General features: G+C 45.2%; 1 protein-coding gene across 2 annotated transcripts in view; it reads left to right on the top strand.

Annotated features, from left to right (window-relative positions):
• ARHGAP26 (Rho GTPase activating protein 26) overlaps positions 1 to 17,962 on the top strand; it is a 316,741-nt gene extending 298,779 nt beyond the window's left edge. For both annotated transcript variants that reach the window (XM_065408873.1, XM_065408872.1), the window contains 2 exons: positions 6,202 to 6,293; positions 17,843 to 17,962. In XM_065408873.1, coding sequence (XP_065264945.1) covers positions 6,202 to 6,293; positions 17,843 to 17,931 — 181 coding nt within the window. In that variant the 3' untranslated portion in view covers positions 17,932 to 17,962. The remainder of the gene's footprint in view (positions 1 to 6,201; positions 6,294 to 17,842) is intronic.
• Positions 17,963 to 18,904: the final 942 nt, after the last annotated feature.

Genomic DNA, 18,904 nt, shown 5'->3' with positions numbered 1-18,904 from the left:
CTGCTGTGATTAGTTTATCTTCCGTTGAAGAAACATGCAATGTATTGCAGGAATGTGCCTCTCTTCAACATAAACCTTTGTACTGAATATGTATCGTATTATGGGAGTTGGGGGAATACAAAGACTATTCACCTTGTAAAAGAAATGAAATTGGGTGCAACATCGTTGATATATTTGTGTCCTCTTATGATTGGTATGGGAGCTAGAAGCAGTCAGTTTGGCTTACAGATCTGTCACCTGTACCACACCCCCTTTTCCCTGCCTACTCTCCCTGTACTAGTTTATTCAAGGTGATTTGTTTAACCAGGCTTGCCAGCTGCTTTGCTGTGCTGGATTGTAGAGCAGCATTGATGCCTTAATATCTAACACTCATTAGTAGGCAGCACCCCAGCCCATCTCTGGCAACTGCACTGCTACAGTATATAACCCAGAGGTGGCAATAACCATCCTCTGATGATGATCAATATGACCTCCAGAAAGCTGCCCTCTGAACAGGCCCCTTCTCTTCAAGTGGATCATAAAAAATGCAATAAAAAGCCATATTAATTCCTTTAAGAACAGCCTAAGCGGGAATTATCTTTGCTTTTTTCCCGTCCTTTAATTAGTATTCATTAGTGCATAAATGTTGCAGAGCAGCAGGAAGAGAGATGTCTCTTCCATCTCAGGGAGAAAGGCAGAACCTGGGTGCTGCTCCTTACCTGAAAAAATTGAAAACTACCTTCACCCACGACTTACAAATGCCACATTTAACTCCTGTCTATTCAGCAGGTTATTTGTTTTGATGGGAGCCTGCAAAGGCCTAACAATGGTGTAATATCATCTAAGTAGCCCCTCTTCTGAGAGGACGACTCCCTCATTCTATAAATTGTACAAGGGCACATTGGGAAAACTCCACTGAGTGCTTTCCTGGCCCTATGCCATGCTTGGAGGCAGAAATTAAAAATGAGTGATCAGAAGGATCCAAGCCTTTTTATCTCCTTGAAGGGCGCAGCAGCAGCAGAAATGGCACAGTCCTGATAATAGCAACTTGCACTGAGGTGCTGTGAGGACAAAAAAAGTGGTTGGAGGCCTACAGGGGACCAAGCGGTGGGGTTTATTTCACAAGAATAGCAACAGCTTAAATAATTCAGGGCCGTTGCCAAGAAAATACCTTTGTTTTATTTCTATGACCTCCACAAAGTTTTGCATGCTGAGTGAGTCCTACGTGGCTCCTGAGTGGTAGAGATGTAACCCCCTTTAGTTTGTGTTTGTCTAACAGTGCCACTCCCCACCCTTGACCGCCAATTGAACTGGATGGGAAAACTTGGAAAAGTGTCATCTTTGGAGCTGTGCCAAAGCATGTCAATGAAATAGGGTGACCAGATGAGAGGAAGAAAATATCGGGACACCGGGGGTGGGGGCAAAAAAAAAAAAAAGCCAAGTGCTGCCGGCGGAGGGGGGGGGGGGAAATGCCGGCGGAGCGAAATATCGGGACAAACTGCGTCCCGACCAGAAATCGGTCGGGACGTGGGACAAACAGCTAAAAATCGGGACGGTCCCGATTTTATCAGGACGTCTGGTCACCCTACAATGAAATTACAAAGCCCCATGAAACTTTCCCAGTCTGAGGTTTTATTATGAATTTGACCAGGTTTACTGAAGAGGCTTGCAAAACTTCTGGGTGAATCCATGCCCAATTTGAGCAAATTTGGGCCAACTGATTGTTTCAAGTCAGAAGCTGGAGAAAATAGACAGGTTCAACCAAGATTTGCCTTGAAAAAACTCAAAATCCCAAAGCAAACCTAAGAATGTTGTGGTGGGAGAGATGATGATGAACCCTCATGAGACAAATAAACCCTACTTCTTACTGCTCTTTATTTGTTGTTGTTGTTTGGGGAAGGAGCCAGGGGTTCTTTGGGATGGTAGTGAGCTTGTTTTGGTTTCCTATTTATATTGAATGAAAATGGTACTAACAGAAAAGGCTCTTTTTTTGATGAACGAGCCTCTGCAAAGGAAAGTGACCTAATTTTTTTTTTTAAATGCACATGTAAAAGATTTGTTGTTTCAAAGAAAGTCTATTTGCCCTGTGAGGAATTAGATTCGCTGCATCTGAACTTCCAAATATTCCGCGTTTAGATTATAGATTCCAATTAGCTCTTGTATGACAAATCAGAAGTCATGTCCGAATGGTACTGATGGAGAGAGATTATATTTACGTGGTTGCCTATGCATTTTTCAGGGTTTCTTACTATCCACTTATCTTACTTTCCAATCACTTCTGTCAGGTTAACACACTTTCTTCCCCTTGCTACAAACAACTGCTCTACTGGGAAACATAAGACAAAACAGTGGAGACCATTCAGACTTGTCCATGAGCCTCCAGGGTTTGGCCATGCCCTACCACTCCCCCTCCACACTTCAGATACAAACAAAGTGGTGGGTCAGGCCTCCCACTTTATCTATCTGTAATCCCAGCTTCAAAAACTGATTTGAGAGCAGCCGTGAGCAGGATCTCGTACTCCCTCCTCTTAGGGGACCACAATTTTTGGGACTTTGCTCCTTGAATGCCAAGCTCCTTTGTCTCTGTTGTTTCCTCCCCTTTGCATCATGGGAGAGCAAGCCAAAGTCCAAGAGGCACCCATCTGCAAAGAGACCATGTAATGAGCCACAGTCATTCTCAGTCAACAGATTTTCGCTCCCCTCAGTTAGGGTGGCTTGTTGGGGCCTCTGCATCATCCCACATCAGCTGAGACTTCTTTATAGACAATTACACAAGGGCAGATCATTCTTCTTCAACACACTGGATGTTTCTCTACATATTCTCTCCAAATGTAGATTGAATAATGAAGAATGCTTAAGACTCTTCTCCACACAGCCCATGGGGTAAGACCAGGCAAGAAAAGAGAACAATCCTCAGATGGGGATGACCATCCTCCTCTTCTCCCTCAGAAACAAAGCAATAGCAGAAAATGCCTAAAGTGCTGCAGACATTTATCTCCTTCCATGAGCTCCTCCCCTGGGGAATTCTCAGCCTTAATTCATCGTATTTTCCCCACTAGGTATATTTGTAACCATTGAGATTCAGCCAGAAAGAGAGAGTACAAGCAAGCTAAGGCCAAACACAAATACCCCACATCTATAATTAGGACAGAATTTGTCATTTTCCTTCAGAAACATCATGGGGAAGAGACAAAGGGAAAAGCTTCATTTAGCAAGTCCTGGAATTCGACAGTGTCCTAGAACCCAAATATGCTCTCTTCATCAACCAAAGTATGATAGGGTACAGTTATCCCTGGCAAAGGATGTGGTAAATCCTGAAAAGATGGATTTCTTCCCAAAAGACCATACACAGAAACAGATAGGATCTATCATTAGAAATCAACCTTGAGAGAAGATGAGGAACATCAAGCTGTCCTGAACGAAACCTCACACAATGTGGAACCGGGGCAAGAGAACTTTTCTCTCAGGGAGAAAGGTGCTCAGGACTTTACTCCATAATGAGAAGAAGATCTAGAGGAGTCCAGGCTGTGTTAGATCTCAAGCAGATTATTAAGTTTGACAGAGAAGATGAAATTGAAGGTGGAGACTCTAGCTCCCGCTATTGCTGCAATCTCTCCAGGAAACAGCCTGGTATTGCCACCATGAAGCTTATCTGCATATTCCAGTCAGGCCCTGTTACTGGTTTTCTTTAGTTCACCTATGGAAATTGCCACTATCTACAGGAAACATTACCCTTAAGTCTGTTCTGTGTTCCCAGAGTGTTCATAAAGGCATTGATCGTGATAATAGCCAGGAGTAGTACAATGACTCATATTTATTGGATGATACACATGTCAGGACCTCATCATCAGGCATCTTGCGGGAAGTGACCTAGAAGACTGTATCAGATTGGCTTACACAGCACCCTCTTGTGGCCCCCATGGCACTATGCACCCTGCCTGAGTTTTCCCTCTGAGGGAGCTGGAACTATTTTCAACGGGTGATGAAACATAATGAAAAGGCAAGTGTCGATTGTATTCGGAGTGGTTCAGTCTTTCAGTGGCAAAAGGAAGCTCAAGAAAATGAAGGACCCTCCCTCCACAATCCAGACCCCCCAATTCCTGACCACAGAGCCTAGCCTTTCAGGTTGTACTATATGTACCGAGAACATTGTCAAGGTCAGGGAAGCCACAGAGCATCAACTTGCCAAAGAGAAGAGCAGTCAGGTTGGGTCTTTGTGGCTTCCATGATCAACTGAGGTAGGAATACACCCTGATCTGTTCAGGCAATGTAAATAAATCCCCTCGGGATTGGGGGGAAGGGAGTACAAGAAGTTCAAGTCTAAATGCCAAAGCGATCTAGGCATTTAAAGTAATGCTCCTAAAAAGAGCACTGAACTCAGTTCAACAAGGCATTATTGTTGTTTGAATCTACTGATATCAGTTGAGTTTTCATACTGTTTTGGAAGCACTTGATTGGCTTGAGAGCCAAAATCTTGACACCTCCTTGATAAGTCTATGCTGCCCCTGGTATCTGTATGAGCAGAGGCACAGCCCAAATATCTTGGACTGTGTGTCCCAGTAAGGAACTGGACAGGTAACAAACATTCCATTTCCAAGTCTGACGCATATAGCCAAACCCACTTTACAAGCGTTCTGCCTTCTAGGGCTCCCAATTCAGGCAGGAGGCTTCCATTTTTCTGGTGGGTTTTCCATCTGAGGCAGAGTCAGCATACAGCTTCCTGCATGATTGTCTCACTGAAATGGGAGGGATATCCCAGTTTCCTTATTTCCAAAACTGCAAAATATGCTACATAAAATATACTCTAGTCGTCTGCTTTAAATACCACAATAAATCCTAGTTTGTCCTAGTTTCTACTGATCAGTCTTGTTTGACCTTAAGACAGAAGTGGAAGTATGAGCTAACTCTTCCCCACCTGACTAGAAATCTGAGATATCTCAGTTTATGTTGTGGTCTGCTGATTGAAGCAAGAGCCAGAGACGCCTGCATTCTGTTCCCCTCTTTACCAGTGAATTGCTGGTTGACTTTTGGATGCGAATGCTTTCTGCCTCAGTTTACCCTGGAGGTTCGACTGGTGAAAAGCTTATTTGTTTCCATAGCAACTTATGGATGTGACTCCCGAGAAACAATTGCTGCTGCTAAGAGGAAAATTAATGCCTTTGAGATGCCATCCTGGTGAAGATTTTTACATACCTCCTGGATGGCAAAGAAGATGAAATATTGTTGGAGAAAAGCAGACCTGTTGTCGGGAAATAAATTTACGTACTTAGGTCATGTCAGGCATAGAGATGGAAATAATCTTGAGAAAGCTATCATGGATGGAATGATGGCGGGTCGTCATAGTAGGGAACAACCAGTGAGGAGATCAATAGACGGTGTGTGGCAGGTCATCTGCTGAGGTGCAAAGTTAGCCATGAATTAAAAATGCTTCTGAAAATTCTGTTATGAGGTCACCAGTATTCAGACATGAATAAATGGACTTTACATTACATTACAGTTTACCCCACTGCAAAGTGGAGATAATACAGAGGCAGGTTTTGAAGTTTAATGTTTGTTAAGGGTTTTGAGACCCTCAGGTGGTGGGTTCTGAAAAAGGGCAACAAATTATTAATAGAAGTTACTTATTGTTCTGTTTTGGAAGTGCTCGTCTGTGAATGCAGAGTCGTTCCCAGGAACTAGAACACTGCAGATACAGCTAGAAATGAACTCTAAAATATTTTTTGGGTAAATGTTAAAAACAAATCACCCTGACTGATTTACAGTGTCAATGAGTGACTACTAATGATGCCTGCCTGTCTGCCTCAAGTAGGAACTAGGGGTTTAGATAGACATTTCTCTTCAGTGACTCACAACATATTCCCAACTTACTCTGGCCTTATTTAATTCTCCCCTTTAATGGACAGGAAACTCTTCCAGTGACCTCTGATTTAGTGCTGCTCAGTGTGTTGGGCAACTCTGTACATGCCCTGTTCCTCAATGCTTCAGTTTTGCTCACACTGAAATTTCCAGTATGGTGAAATGGGACTCTGGTGGAAGTGATATCTCTGAGAGAGCTTGACTTTATCTGAAATATTCTGAATTTTTTCTCCCCTGACCTGGGTAACCTTTTCACCCTTCCATTTGGCATCTTCCTCAAAGAGAGTGGGCATGGAAATTGTGTTATATTTTTAATAGAGATTTTCTTTTTTATGTCAAATACATTCTCTTTCTCTATTTTCACAGCTCACCATTCCGGAAAGCCAGAGCCTTGTATGCTTGCAAAGCAGAACATGACTCAGAGCTCTCCTTCACAGCAGGCATCATATTCGATAATGGTGAGTCTTCAATTCCCAAGCATGGTTAGTATAATGTAATACAAAATGCTTCACAGAGGGAGAGAGAGAGAGACCGTTGAAAGCTACAAAGAAGAAGAAAGGTTTTACAGAGATGATGATAAGGAGAGGAAGAGATTTGATTTTCAGAGGTGCTGAAAACCCACAGCTCCTGTTGACTGGAGGGCTCAACATCACGGAAAATCAGGCCCACTGGAGCTGATTTTGTATGTGTGGGAGTTAAGGGTGCTTCACACCTCATAGGTAGTGCTCAGCACTCATCAGGACTGAGCCTTCTGAGGGAAGGAGAATTGTTGGGGAAGTACAAGTGGGAAGGAGAAGCCTCGAGAAGAACAACGCTGGAAGTTTATCATCTGCCATCATACAGGTTTCATTACAACAAACTACCACCTTTGCCTTTGGTTAGCACCAGATAGTCAACTCATGCATTGAAAACGGAGGGAAATTACAGGATGTGATCATGCTTCATCTTTCAGTGGACAACAGGCTGGCATCATCACCTTGTATACATGCATGGGTGAGAATTAAGTGGAGGAGTTGCAGCGATCCCCAGGGCTATGTTTAGGAACACGGAATGTGTGCTCTGATCTTTAATAAGTAAAACTTTAATGTAATGTTTAGCATGGGAGCACCATTCACCCCATTGCAGTGATACACAGGGGTGAAAACCAAGCTAATGGGTCCTCTCTCAATCTGAAAACCAATACTGCTTTTGAGTTGCTTTCCTCTTCTAACCCAATGCGTTCTTGCTAGTTGCTGATAGGTATATTATTTCCTGGAAAGCATGTGTCCCAGTTCTCTAGATAAAATGACTACATATGTTATACTGTGTATATGCAGGTAAAAGATACTTGCCAATATACCGAGGAATGGAGTTAAGCATACTTCAGTATGTTCTACTTAGGGTGACCAGACATCCTGTTTTTAAAGGGACAGTCCCATATTTAAGCCCTCCTGCAGGTGTACCAACTGTTTCTTAAAAACAGGCAAATTGTCCTGTATTTTCTGTCTCCCCACATCAGTACTGGCAGATCCTGCTGCTGGCTGGATCCCTGCTTGCCAGCCGCCCGCCCACCAGCAGTGAGTGTAAGGGGTCCATTGGCTGACGATGGGGGCGGGGGTGCGAGGCTGGTGGAGGGGCGGAGCTGCAGGGTGCCAGCTCTTGGCCAGCAGGGCTCCGACCCCCCATCCCGTTTCCAGCTGCTGCTGGCTGTGCGCTATGAGCTGTGGTGCCTGGTGAGTGCGGGCAGGCACCAGATGGCCAGTTATGTGTCACCTCTGCTGCCCACCCATCTGCCCTTTACGTGCTCCCCTCTCGCTGTCCTCTCCCTGCTTTGCCCCTTCACCCCCCCAGCCCCACTGCTCCTCCATTTTTCCCCCCGCACCCTGGCAGAGCATGTCCCACTCCCAGCACTGTGCAGAGAACTAGCCCTTGGTTGGAGCACTCAGTTCACCAACAGCCTGGCCTGCAAGCTCGTTCCTTCCCCCACTGCCTCTGGCTGGGAAGGCGCCCTGGGAAAGTCAAAGACCCTCCGGCCGGGGCGCTGGCCGGGAGGAGCCAAGCCCTGCATGTGCCAAAGCCCCGCACAGCGCTGGCACAGGGAAGCCTCTCCGCCCTCCAGCTAAGCTCTGGAGTGGTGGTGGGGGGAAGCAATTTCCAGTCTGTTCACACCCCAAAACTGCAGGCTCCACAGAAGCCCCTGGGGCAGCGGCTTTGCACCCTCTTCACCTCCCTCCCACGCCCTGGGCCCTGTCCCCAGGGAGCGTGGGGCTGCTCCGTCCCCTAGGCACCCTCCCCTGCTGAGCCACCTCTGTGGCCGGGTGGGTTCGCTGAAGCCCCTGCGGTAGGGTTGCCAACTTTTTAATCGCACAAACCCGATAATCCTTGACCCTCCTGCTGCCCCACCCCTTCCCTGAGGCCATGCCCCTGCCCCGCCCCCACTCACTCCATCCCCTCCTCCCTCCATCGCTCGTTCTCCCCCCCTCAATCACTTTCACCAGGCTGGGGCACGGGGTTGGAGTGTCGGAGGGGGTGAGGGCTCTGGCTGGGGGTGCGGGCTCTGGGGTAGGGCCAGGGATGAGGGGCTTGGGGTGCAGGAAGGGGCTCCAGGCTGGGGCCAAGGGATTTGGAGTGCGGGAGGGGGCTCAGGGCTGGGGCAGGGGGTTGGGGTGCATGAGGGGGTGAGGGCTCTGGGCTAGGGGTGCGGGCTCTGGGATGGGGCTGGGGATGAGGGGCTTGGGATGCAGGAGGGGGCTCCAGACTGGGGCTGATGGGTTTGGACTGCAGGAGGGGGCTAAGGGCTGGGGGAGGGGGTGGGGGTACAGGCTCTGGGAGGGAGTTAGGCCCCTCCCAGAGCCTGTACCCCCACCCCCTGCCCCAGCCCTTAGCCGGGTCTGACCCGGGCAGAGTGCGGGAGGGGGTTCTCAGTGCAGGCTCTGGGAGGCAGTTTGGGTGCGGGAGGGGGCTCAGGGCTGCAGAAGGGGGTTGGGCTGTGAGAGGGGTTCGGGGTGTGGGCAGGCAGGGAATCCGCCTTAACTCCGCTGCGCCACCAACTAGATTTTGGCTTATTATAATTTCCCGTATGGCCTTTAATAGTCACCGGGCCGATTCTGGGAGACTCCTGGCCAACCCTACCCTGCAGTCAGGTTCCCTGGGCCCTGGTGCACAATGCATCCTTAGGGCTTAACCCCTTCCTGCCTGCACTGTAGCCGGGGGACAGGAGGCAGCTGGGTTATGTCTGTGGCCAGCAGCAGCCTGGAGGTGTTAGCTGCCTTTCAACACTGTGTGGACAGGAAGGGACAAGCTGCTTCCAGCCACAGGAGTGGGGGAGAAAAAGAGATGAGCTCTGCAAAGACACAGGCCAGGTCATCCCTTCCCACCCCACTCCCCTGTAGCTGGAAGCAGCTCCCGCCCCTTCCCTCCCGCCCAGTGCCGAAAGGCTGCTGCTGGCTACATTCTGGTGTGAACCCTGGCAGAAATCTGGGGAGGGGAGGTATGTGATGCTGCGTGCCCCGCCATGTGTTGTCTCAGGAAGGTGGGGGCCAGGTACCAGGAGACATGGGTCTGTTCCGGGGGCCCAGCCAGGCATGGAGGGCGGAGAGTGCCCGGCAGAGAGGGTCAGGTCGATCGGTCACCCCTCCTGTGTGAGATAGGTATACTGGAGTGTGTGTGTCTCACCTCTCCCGGTGTGTGTGTGTGTGGGGGGGAGGGGTATGTGCCATTCCTCCCAGTGTGAACCCTAAAGCTTTAAAGATAAGAAGGTAAATTAAAAGAATCCAACTATGCAGTATTTCTTTTTAACGCGCTCAGCCAAGTTGATGTTAATGTGAACGTTTGTACTGCATAGTTCTGATTGATTGCCATTGAACTCACTTGAATACAAGTAATTTTACCTGGTGGCCCATGTTCAGCATAAGGAAATATGGTCACCCTAGTCGTACTTTGTCTGTGCATAAGTGCATTGTCCCATGTCTGATGCCGTTTTTGCTCCCCTTTCCATATTTTGGGTCTCATAAATAAACCTCCTTTGTAAGGAAGTTCAAGGTAATCAAGGCCCAGATGCAGAAGCAGCAAAAGCTAGTGTCAACTTTCCTGATATCCTGAGCAGCTTTCTAGGTGAATGTGACAGAGACAGATTAGCTTTTGAATATTGTACCAGAGCTGCACTATGACACTACTATAATGGTTCATGCATCAAATGAAAAGGGGGAAACGAGTGTCTTATTCTGAACTGTAATATGCATGTCCTTTTTCTCCTACACATTGCTGGGACTTGGGGTAGGTAGACTGAAATCAGTTTGTTTATGGGAGTTGTTCCTAAAAAAACATAGATTGTCTGTTTCCTCCATCAAGAAAAAGGGACAAAAATATTATGCTCAATTGAATTCTTCAATATTGTCTTGGATATAGTTGCAGTATATGGAAAGGATTTTCTACCACTTCCCAGACTGGCTTGGACTTTATTTTTGTGTCTGTTGTCACTTTGGAAGCAGCTGCCACATTCTCTTTTGGTCCCCTTCTTGTTAATTAGCACAGTCGCCTCTTCGAGCTTATGACAAAGGGCAGCAACTAAACAGGTACAAGTTTGATTTAAATATCGGGCACTTGCTAGATAAAAATTGATGGATCGTTCAAGAACAAACATACAGAGAATTCCCTAATCACTCAGTGTTTTCCTAATAACTCTAACAGATAAAACACATGGTCACTGGGAAGGAAATTAAAGAGACACTATCTGGTTGATGATGTCCGAGTTTTAGTTATTGTGATAATGAGGTTTTGGGGAAACCTAATATTAATAGCAATATTTTCAAATACCCTTTTGAAGGTAGACAGTTTTTTCTTTGGATTTAACTAGTCTTCTGCAGCATTTGCAGTGCAAGTTTCCCTGCATTTCTCAGAACACTTCAGAATCTTTATTGTATTTATCCTCACAATGCAGCTGTGAGGTAAGGAACTATTATTAGCCTTTCTGTGCCTCAGTTATCCCCAAGGTCACACAGGATGTCTGGTGGAGCATTGAATTGAACCTGGGTGTTAGACTAGGGCCCTAACCACTGGACCATCCTTCCTGTCTATGGCATATGTGTCAAGATGTACATGGAAAGAATTTTAATAATTCTTACATTTTAATAATCTAAAGCATGGGTTCCCACCCTGAGGCTTGCAAATAGGTATCATGGGGTTTGCAACCACTGTGCCCTTACCATCATGCTAAATGGGAGGGGGTCCCCAGCTAGAGAGAAGGAAAGTCCTGGAGGGAGCGGCGGGGGAGTCTTGTTATGGAAGAGGTTAAGAACCATTATCTGTCAAGTATTAGTGACACAGATTAGGAAATGCGGTCAATCGTTTTATTAAACCTAACGTTCAAACTTGATTTTCTAAAGTTAGGTGCCTGTATCTAGCCACTTATTTAGGTGCCTAAATAGAGACTTAGGGCAGGGGTCGGCAACCTTTCAGAAGTGGTGTGCCGAGTCTTCATTTATTCACTCTAATTTAAGGTTTTGCGTGCCAGTAATACATTTTAATGTTTTTAGAAGGTCTCTTTCTATAAGTCTATAATATATAACTCAACTATTATTGTATGTCAAGTAAATAAGGTTTTTAAAATGTTTAAGAAGCTTCATTTAAAATTAAATTAAAATGCAGAGCCCCGCAGACCGGTGGCCAGGATCCGGGCAGCGTGAGTGCCACTGAAAATCAGTTCGCGTGCCGCCTTCGGCACGCGTGCCATAGGTTGCCTACCCCTGACTTAGGGCCTGTTTTCCATAGCTGCTGAACATCCACAGATCATGTGGTCTACAACAGGAGTTGTGGGTACTCAGCACTTATGTAAATTGGCCCGTAGGTGATTAATTTTAAGCGCACGTTTTAAAATGTTGGCCATATTTTTAGCGAATGTCCCTTTAAATTAACCTAAAAACCATCTTAATTGCTGCTGCCAGATGCTGTGATTTGTAAGCTGTAAATGTGGAAAAGTTGTGTTCTATTTGTATTCTCATTTTATACAATAGTGGGGAGAAAACGCTGTTAAGATGCCTTCTAGCATCTACTGTATGTGTGATGCTTTATCAGACAGCATTGGGAAAGAAATTAATGGCTCTCTCAGGAATGTTAGTCATTTTTAAAGGAAGAGAAGATTAGTACCTGGAACCCATGTGACTTTCAATAAAAGCATTATCCTGAGCCCATTTACTGAGACCTAGAATTTGAAGATTGTGCAAACCCTCGCTGTGGGGAAAGACCGCACACACAGCAGCTGGACCTATTCTGCTCAGTGCAACCATTTGCAAGCACAGGCAGTGAGAAGCCCTTATTCACATACAATGCATGCTCCCTCAGTCACAATTTCAAATGTTTCTAAGGAGGGATGGGTGTTTCCTAGGGGCCTGCTGGAGATAGACACATTGCTGAAAAGGGATGCCCTTTGTGACACATGATCAATAAAGAAGACCTAGTGCTACAGATAGTAAATCGGTATCTAATCAGCTTTAATGGGCATGGTCAATTTTATTCAATCTAAACATTAGCCTACAATGAATCCCATGGTGAAGCTGTGCCCTTCTGGGACTCTGGTCAAGTGCATTTCCTTTCCCAAGCTGATCACTATAGCCTCTGACAATATAAAAAAAACAAATAGACAGGGGAAGCCAGATTAGGGGGAAGTAAAGGCACATAAGGGGCGGGGAGAGCTTTAACATGGGACACAGCATAGGTAAAGTTTTAGGGTGAATAAAATTGAAAGTGGCCCTTAAAGCCAGCTTGCTATCCCTGACTTTTGGTCTTCTTAATGTTCTTTGCGGCATGTACACATTTACCTACAGATATAGATGTATGCCGTAGAGCTGGACCCAAGCTACAAAGCTCTGATCCATCTCTGAACTCTCCCAAAGTTTGACCGGTGTTTTGAACTTACAGTTTTTGAGTCACTCCCATCTCCAATGGGCATCAGTTTCCATATACAGCTAATGTGAGTCTAATAAGAAACAAGGAGCAAGCACACTATTTACAAAAGGCCCATTCCCGTGCCACATATTGGCTTGCCTAACTGAAGTCCCTAAATGAGTTGCATGACTTCCGTCTTTTGGCTTTTTTTATACCGTTAGAGGCAACAGTGATTTTGTTTAGAAAAATAAATGTCCGGATGGGACCGCAGTAGGGGAAAAGCAAAGATCTTCTGTGACCATGGCTTCATTGTTCTGCTGGTTTAATAGTCAGAAGAACTGTGGTGTTTAATATATTTAAGCAAAATGCTTATTGTTTCAATGGGAAAGTGCATTTCTTCTGAATCTGAAAAAATTTCCATTCTGATTCTGCTTGAACTCTGGTGTAAGTCTAAGGCTATGGCTACACTGACACTTTACAGCGCTGCAACTTTCTCGCTCAAGGGTGTGAAAAAACACCCCCCTGAGCGCAGCAAGTTACAGCGCTGTAAAGCGCCAGTGTAAACAGTGCCCCAGCGCTGTAAGCTAATCCCCTCGTGGAGGTGGAGTACCTGCTGGCGCGCGACCACACTCGCACTTCAAACCGCTGCCGCGGGAGCGCTCTTGCGGGTTTCGAGTGTAGCCACGGCCTAAATCATTTTCCAGAGTGGGATGGGAGAGGCAGAGGAAAGAGTATGGAGTATATTCAAACCCACATCACTCTTCCCCATCTGACAGAAAACTATCATTCCAGTTTCAGGAACTATGTAGTCACTGCCACTGCGGTGGCATTGCTACAGTGCTGTGGAGGCTGTAAAATGCTCCTATCCTGAGAAGCTTACAGTCTCATTTTTATCGAAACACTGGAGACAATCTAATATATATTATACATAAAAGAGCTGTTGATTAATCGCGGTTAACTCATGCGATTAACTCAAAAAAATTAATCGCGATTTGTTAAACAATAGAATACCAATTGAAATTTATTACGTATTTTGGATGTTTTCCTACATTTTCATATATATTGTATTCTGTGTTGTAATTGAAATCAAAGTGTACATTATTTATGATTACAAATATTTGCACTCTAAAAATGATAAAAGAAATAGTATTTTTCAGTTCACCTCATACAAGTACTGTAGTGCAATGTCTGTCGTGAAAGTGCAACTTACAAATGTAGATTTTTTGTTTGTTACATAACTGCGCTCAAAAACAAAACAATTTAAAACTTCAGAGTCTACAAGTCCTCTCAGTCCTACTTCTTGTTCAGCCAATCGCTCGGACAAACAAGTTTGTTTACATTTACAGGAGATAATGCTGCCCTCTTCTTATTTACAGTGTCACCAGAAAGTGAAAACAGGCATTTGCATCGCACCTTTGTAGCCGGCATTGCAAAGTATTTACATACCAAATATGCTAAACATTCGTATGCCCCTTCATGCTTCAGCCACCATTCCAGAGGACATGCTGCCATGCTGATGACACTCGTTAAAAAAAAAAAAAGCATTAATTAAATTTGTGATTGAACTCTTTGGGGGAGAATTGTATGTCCCCTGCTCTGTTTTACCCACATTCTGCCATATATTTCATGTTATAGCAGTCTCGGATGATGACCCAGCACGTCGTTCATTTTAAGAACACTTTCACTGCAAATTTGACAAAATGCAAAGAAGATACCAATGTGAGATTTCTAAAGATAGCTACAGCACTCGACCCAAGGTTTAAGAATCTGAAGTGCCATCCAAAATCTGAGAGGGACGAGGTGTGGAGCATGCTTTCAGGAGTCTTAAAGGAGCAACATTCTGATGAGGAAACTACAGAACCCAAACCACCAAGAAAGAAAATCAACTTTCTGCTGGTGGCATCTGACTCAGATAATGAAAATGAACATGCACCACTCTGCTTTGGATTGTTATTGAGCAGAACCTGTGATCAGCATGGACGCATGTGCTCTGGAATGGTGGTTGAAGCATGAAGGGACATATGAATCTTTAGTACATCTGGCATGTAAATATCTTGCAATGCTGGCTACAACAGTGCCATGAGAACGCCTGTTCTCACTTTCAGGTGACATTGTAAACAAGAAGTGGGCAGCATTATCTCCTGCAAATGTAAACAAACTTGTTTGTCTGAGCGATTGGCTGCAGTAGGACTGAGTGGACTTGCAGGCTCTAAAATTTTACATTGTTTTATTTTTGAATTCTGTTTTTTTGTACTGTACATAATTCTACATTTGTAAGTTCAACTTTCATGATAAAGAGATTGCACTACAGTACTTGTATTAGGTGAATTGAAAAATACTATTTTTGTTTTTTTTACGGTGCAAATACTTGTAATAAAAATAAATATAAAGTGAGCACTGTACGCTTTGTATTCTGTGTTGTAATTGAAATCAATATATTTGAAAATGTAGGAAACATCCAAAATATTTAAATAAATGGTATTCTATTATTATTTAACAATGTAATTAATCACACGATTAATTTTTTTAATAGCTTGACGGCCCTACTTTTAACACAAAATTGCAAGGGGTCCACCCACCTCTTTAAGTGACAGCATTACGTGTCTTAAAGACAAGTAGATGTCATCACTGTAGGAGAAGGATTCAGTGGCCCATTCAAACCCCAGTTAAACAATGATGCTGAGCTACCTGCATCCCAATAAGTACGTCTCCCTACAAGGTGTCCCTCTAAGTAGTGTTGAGCGTAGACCACAGGGGGCATTGGTGGGCATGTACCAGTCTTTATTGGCAACTGGAAGGGCTTTTGGTAATTGGAGAAGTGTCTGGGCTTTCTTTGAAGATTTAGTAAGGGTTTAATGGGTGAACTGAGATTTCAAGCAGGCAGGATAGCTGTGAGTATGTTGTTCAGGGAGAGATTATGAAGGTTATCTGCAACTAGAACAGAACTGAGGGGGAAGGTTTGAAACAGAGTTTGGGTAGGAGGGAGTAGGCAGGAGTTTTTCTTCCTTTTATGGGGCCCATTTTTTCTTTGGAATTCTCCCCAGAAACTATGTTACTAGAAAGATCAAAGCCAGGAAATTCAGATAAATCTGAAAGGTTGATTGGCTGTAATCATCTGATAATTTACCACAGGGGTTGGCAACCTTTGGCACGCTGCTTGCCAGGGTAAGCACCCTGGCGGGCCGGGCCGGTTTGGTTATGTGCCACGTCCGCAGGTTTGGCCGATCGCAGCTCCCACTGGCCGCGGTTCGCCGCTCCAGGCCAATGGGGATGGTGGGAAGCGGCGCGGGCCGAGAGATGTCATGGCCACGGCTTCCCGCTGCCCCCATTGGCCTGGAGCGGTGAACCGCGGCCAGTGGGAGCTGCGATCGGCCAAACCTGCGGACGTGGCACATAACCAAACCGGCCCGGCCCGCCAGGTTGCTTACCCTGGCAAGCAGCGTGCCAAAGGTTGCTGACCCCTGATTTACCGTGTCAGAGCATGGAATTACTTTTGTGCTTGCATCAGCTTAACCCTTGTTTATAAAATAAGCACTTTCCCAATAATTTGTTCCATATCCTAGCGTTATGTGACTATGAAGATAAAATACTCCAGCAGCCTACAGGAACTGCTCAGAATGTCTCATTTTACAGAAGTGATACTGCAGTCTTTTGATTCCTTTCTAGAAAATGCTAGTATTTTTTCTTATGGAAGCTGGTGAGGCCCAGACCAGGAAGTGCAGAATCATATGACAGTGTGGCTAACCACATTTTTTGAACTTCAAATAAGTCTTAGTTCAAGGGTTGGGGGTATTTTGAATGCATTGTCATATCGAAACATATTCTCCCCCGCCACCTTCCCCCCAAAAAACCCACACCCCCGATCTTTACTGGGAAACTTGTTCTTTACCTGGGTGCTTGGCTCTTTGTCCCTGAGTCTGTATTCAGTGCAGAACTTGGAGAAGGGAGTGCTTTTCTAAACCAAGCCCAGGAAGTCATGTTAATGCACACAGCAGAGTGTGAAAGAGCTTTAATTTCTCAACTTCTTTAGAAAATTAGTTTATGTAATTAAAACAATATTTAAAAAAAGACAGCAAGGCCCAGTTCTCTGCTGAGAGTGGCTTTTCTATTATCAGCCCACAAACAGCAATAGCTCCTTCATAATTCTTCCTTCCTTCCTTCCTTCTTTCTGCTGGCCAGGGACTGTGACCAGGCTTATATAATCCTCTCGTCATCACAATGGTTTCCCCAAACAGAGATATAATTTCTTCATGCCATGTTAAAAAAACACATGCACAAAAAGCAAGCCAAAGCAAGGCTAGGAAGGGTGGACACAGGAAGAGTTCTAGACCCCGGGATCTGAGTGGACAGAAGAAGGAGAAGGAGTTTTTAAGACCACAGCATAGGACGGGAGAGAGAAGAGGAGGAAGTTTTAGACCACAGGATCTAGAGGGACAAAGTAGGGGAAATGGTTTTAGACCTTGGGGTCCAGAGAGAGAGGGGGAAAGCAGGTGTGTATACCCTGAGGTCTGCAGGGAGGGAGGGGAGAGGAGAAGCCATTTTAGACAACAGGATCCAGTGAGAGGGGAAATGGGCGAAATTATAAACCTAAGGATCTAGAGGGGGAAAAGTGGGGAAAGAAGCCATTTCAGACCTGAGGTTCTGGAAAGGAGAAGCAGCTCTAGGATCTGAAGAGCAGGGGAAATGGAGTGGGGTTTTTAGATCAACCAGCTGTAGGGGGAGAGCGGAGGCCGCCAAGCAGATGCTTTAGATCCCAGGCTCTGGAGACAGAGGAAAATGAATAAAGGATTTTAGAAATAGGATACAGGTGAATCCCTGGGATAATGCATCTGAAGTGGGTGGCCCCAGGTTCCTGACAGTTGCAGCAGAAATTTGCATTTCTCCTGTGCGGTGGAGAGGGGAAATTATTTCAACACTGATCTCTAGTGCAAGTGCAGGAAATAGCTCATTGTCACCATTGTCCCAGAGAGCTTCAAACCACAGCAAGGAGAAGGGAGGCTACTTTCTCTTTGCTGCTGTACAGGAAAATTCAAAACTTGCCATAACTGAGTGAGATTGGTTGTGGGTGAAAAATGTTCTTCTTTCCTTTCCACTAGAAAATGTCCCTTGTAAGGCTGATATTAATATCCTTCTGTTCTCTCCTCAGTTCATCCATCTCAGGAGCCTGGCTGGTTGGAAGGAACCCTGAATGGGAAGACAGGACTAATCCCGGAAAACTACGTGGAGTTCCTATAACTTTGGGCACAGAAGCAACACTGCTGAGCTTTACATGGTATCCATGACAACTGCTGATTAGAGTGTTGTAGATCATTTGCTCTTTGCCACTGTGAAATGCAGGGTGAAGGGCTTTCCGATTCCTATTGAAATTAATGTTTATACGAATGATAATGTATATGTCTCCTTCGGTGATCTATTGTGGTGTGTGCAAATATACTGCAGAAGGGGCGGTCAGAGGCTCCGTGGAGGTCATTCAACTCTTCCAACTTCTAGTAAAGGCGTGTGATTCCTACAGCCACTGCTCCCACATTCTCAACTTTGTTCCTTTTGTTGAGCCATTGTATCAATGAAAGGAGAAATGGCGAAATACAGGAGCTTAAAAAGGTACATTAATACCCATTTCAGGGCCCTATTCTGCAAACCCTTGATTTGAACTAGTAGACCCACTGACATCAACCTTGACTTCAGTGGAACTGCTTATGTGAGTACTACTAGCACAAATCCAGGGTATGTAGATTGGACCTTAAGCCACCATTTCACATTGTGGGAAGGAGATTATATGAGAGAGAGGAGGCTGTTGCCATTTCTTGCTCACAAATTCTCCCCTCCTTGTTGAATCAGCCAAAATTAATCTCTTATTAGCTAACAGCAAAGCAATCTCTCTCTCATATAGCTGTGAGGAGGGGAGAGGTTAAGGTACTGTTTACATACGTCAAACCACTAACCATTTCTGCAGCAGCAGTTTACACAGCCCTGAGCCATCCTTGACGGGATTCAGTCCAGTCTCGACAAACGCAACACACCATACCCTGGAGCTGACGATAGCCCTACTTACTTAGTATTATATATTTTTTTAAATGCCATTGTTTTCTGATGGTGAAAGCAAAAACAAAAGAAGTTGAATGATCTCTGTGGGGTGAGCACAAGATCAGCTGTGAATTTTCAGCGCTCTGATGAGCATCAGCACAATGGAGGAGAGAATATTTTGGAC

Source organism: Emys orbicularis, chromosome 8 (assembly GCF_028017835.1).
Source record: "Emys orbicularis isolate rEmyOrb1 chromosome 8, rEmyOrb1.hap1, whole genome shotgun sequence".
Classification (NCBI taxonomy): Eukaryota; Metazoa; Chordata; order Testudines; family Emydidae; genus Emys; species Emys orbicularis.
This window is presented reverse-complemented; position numbering and strand designations above follow the sequence as displayed.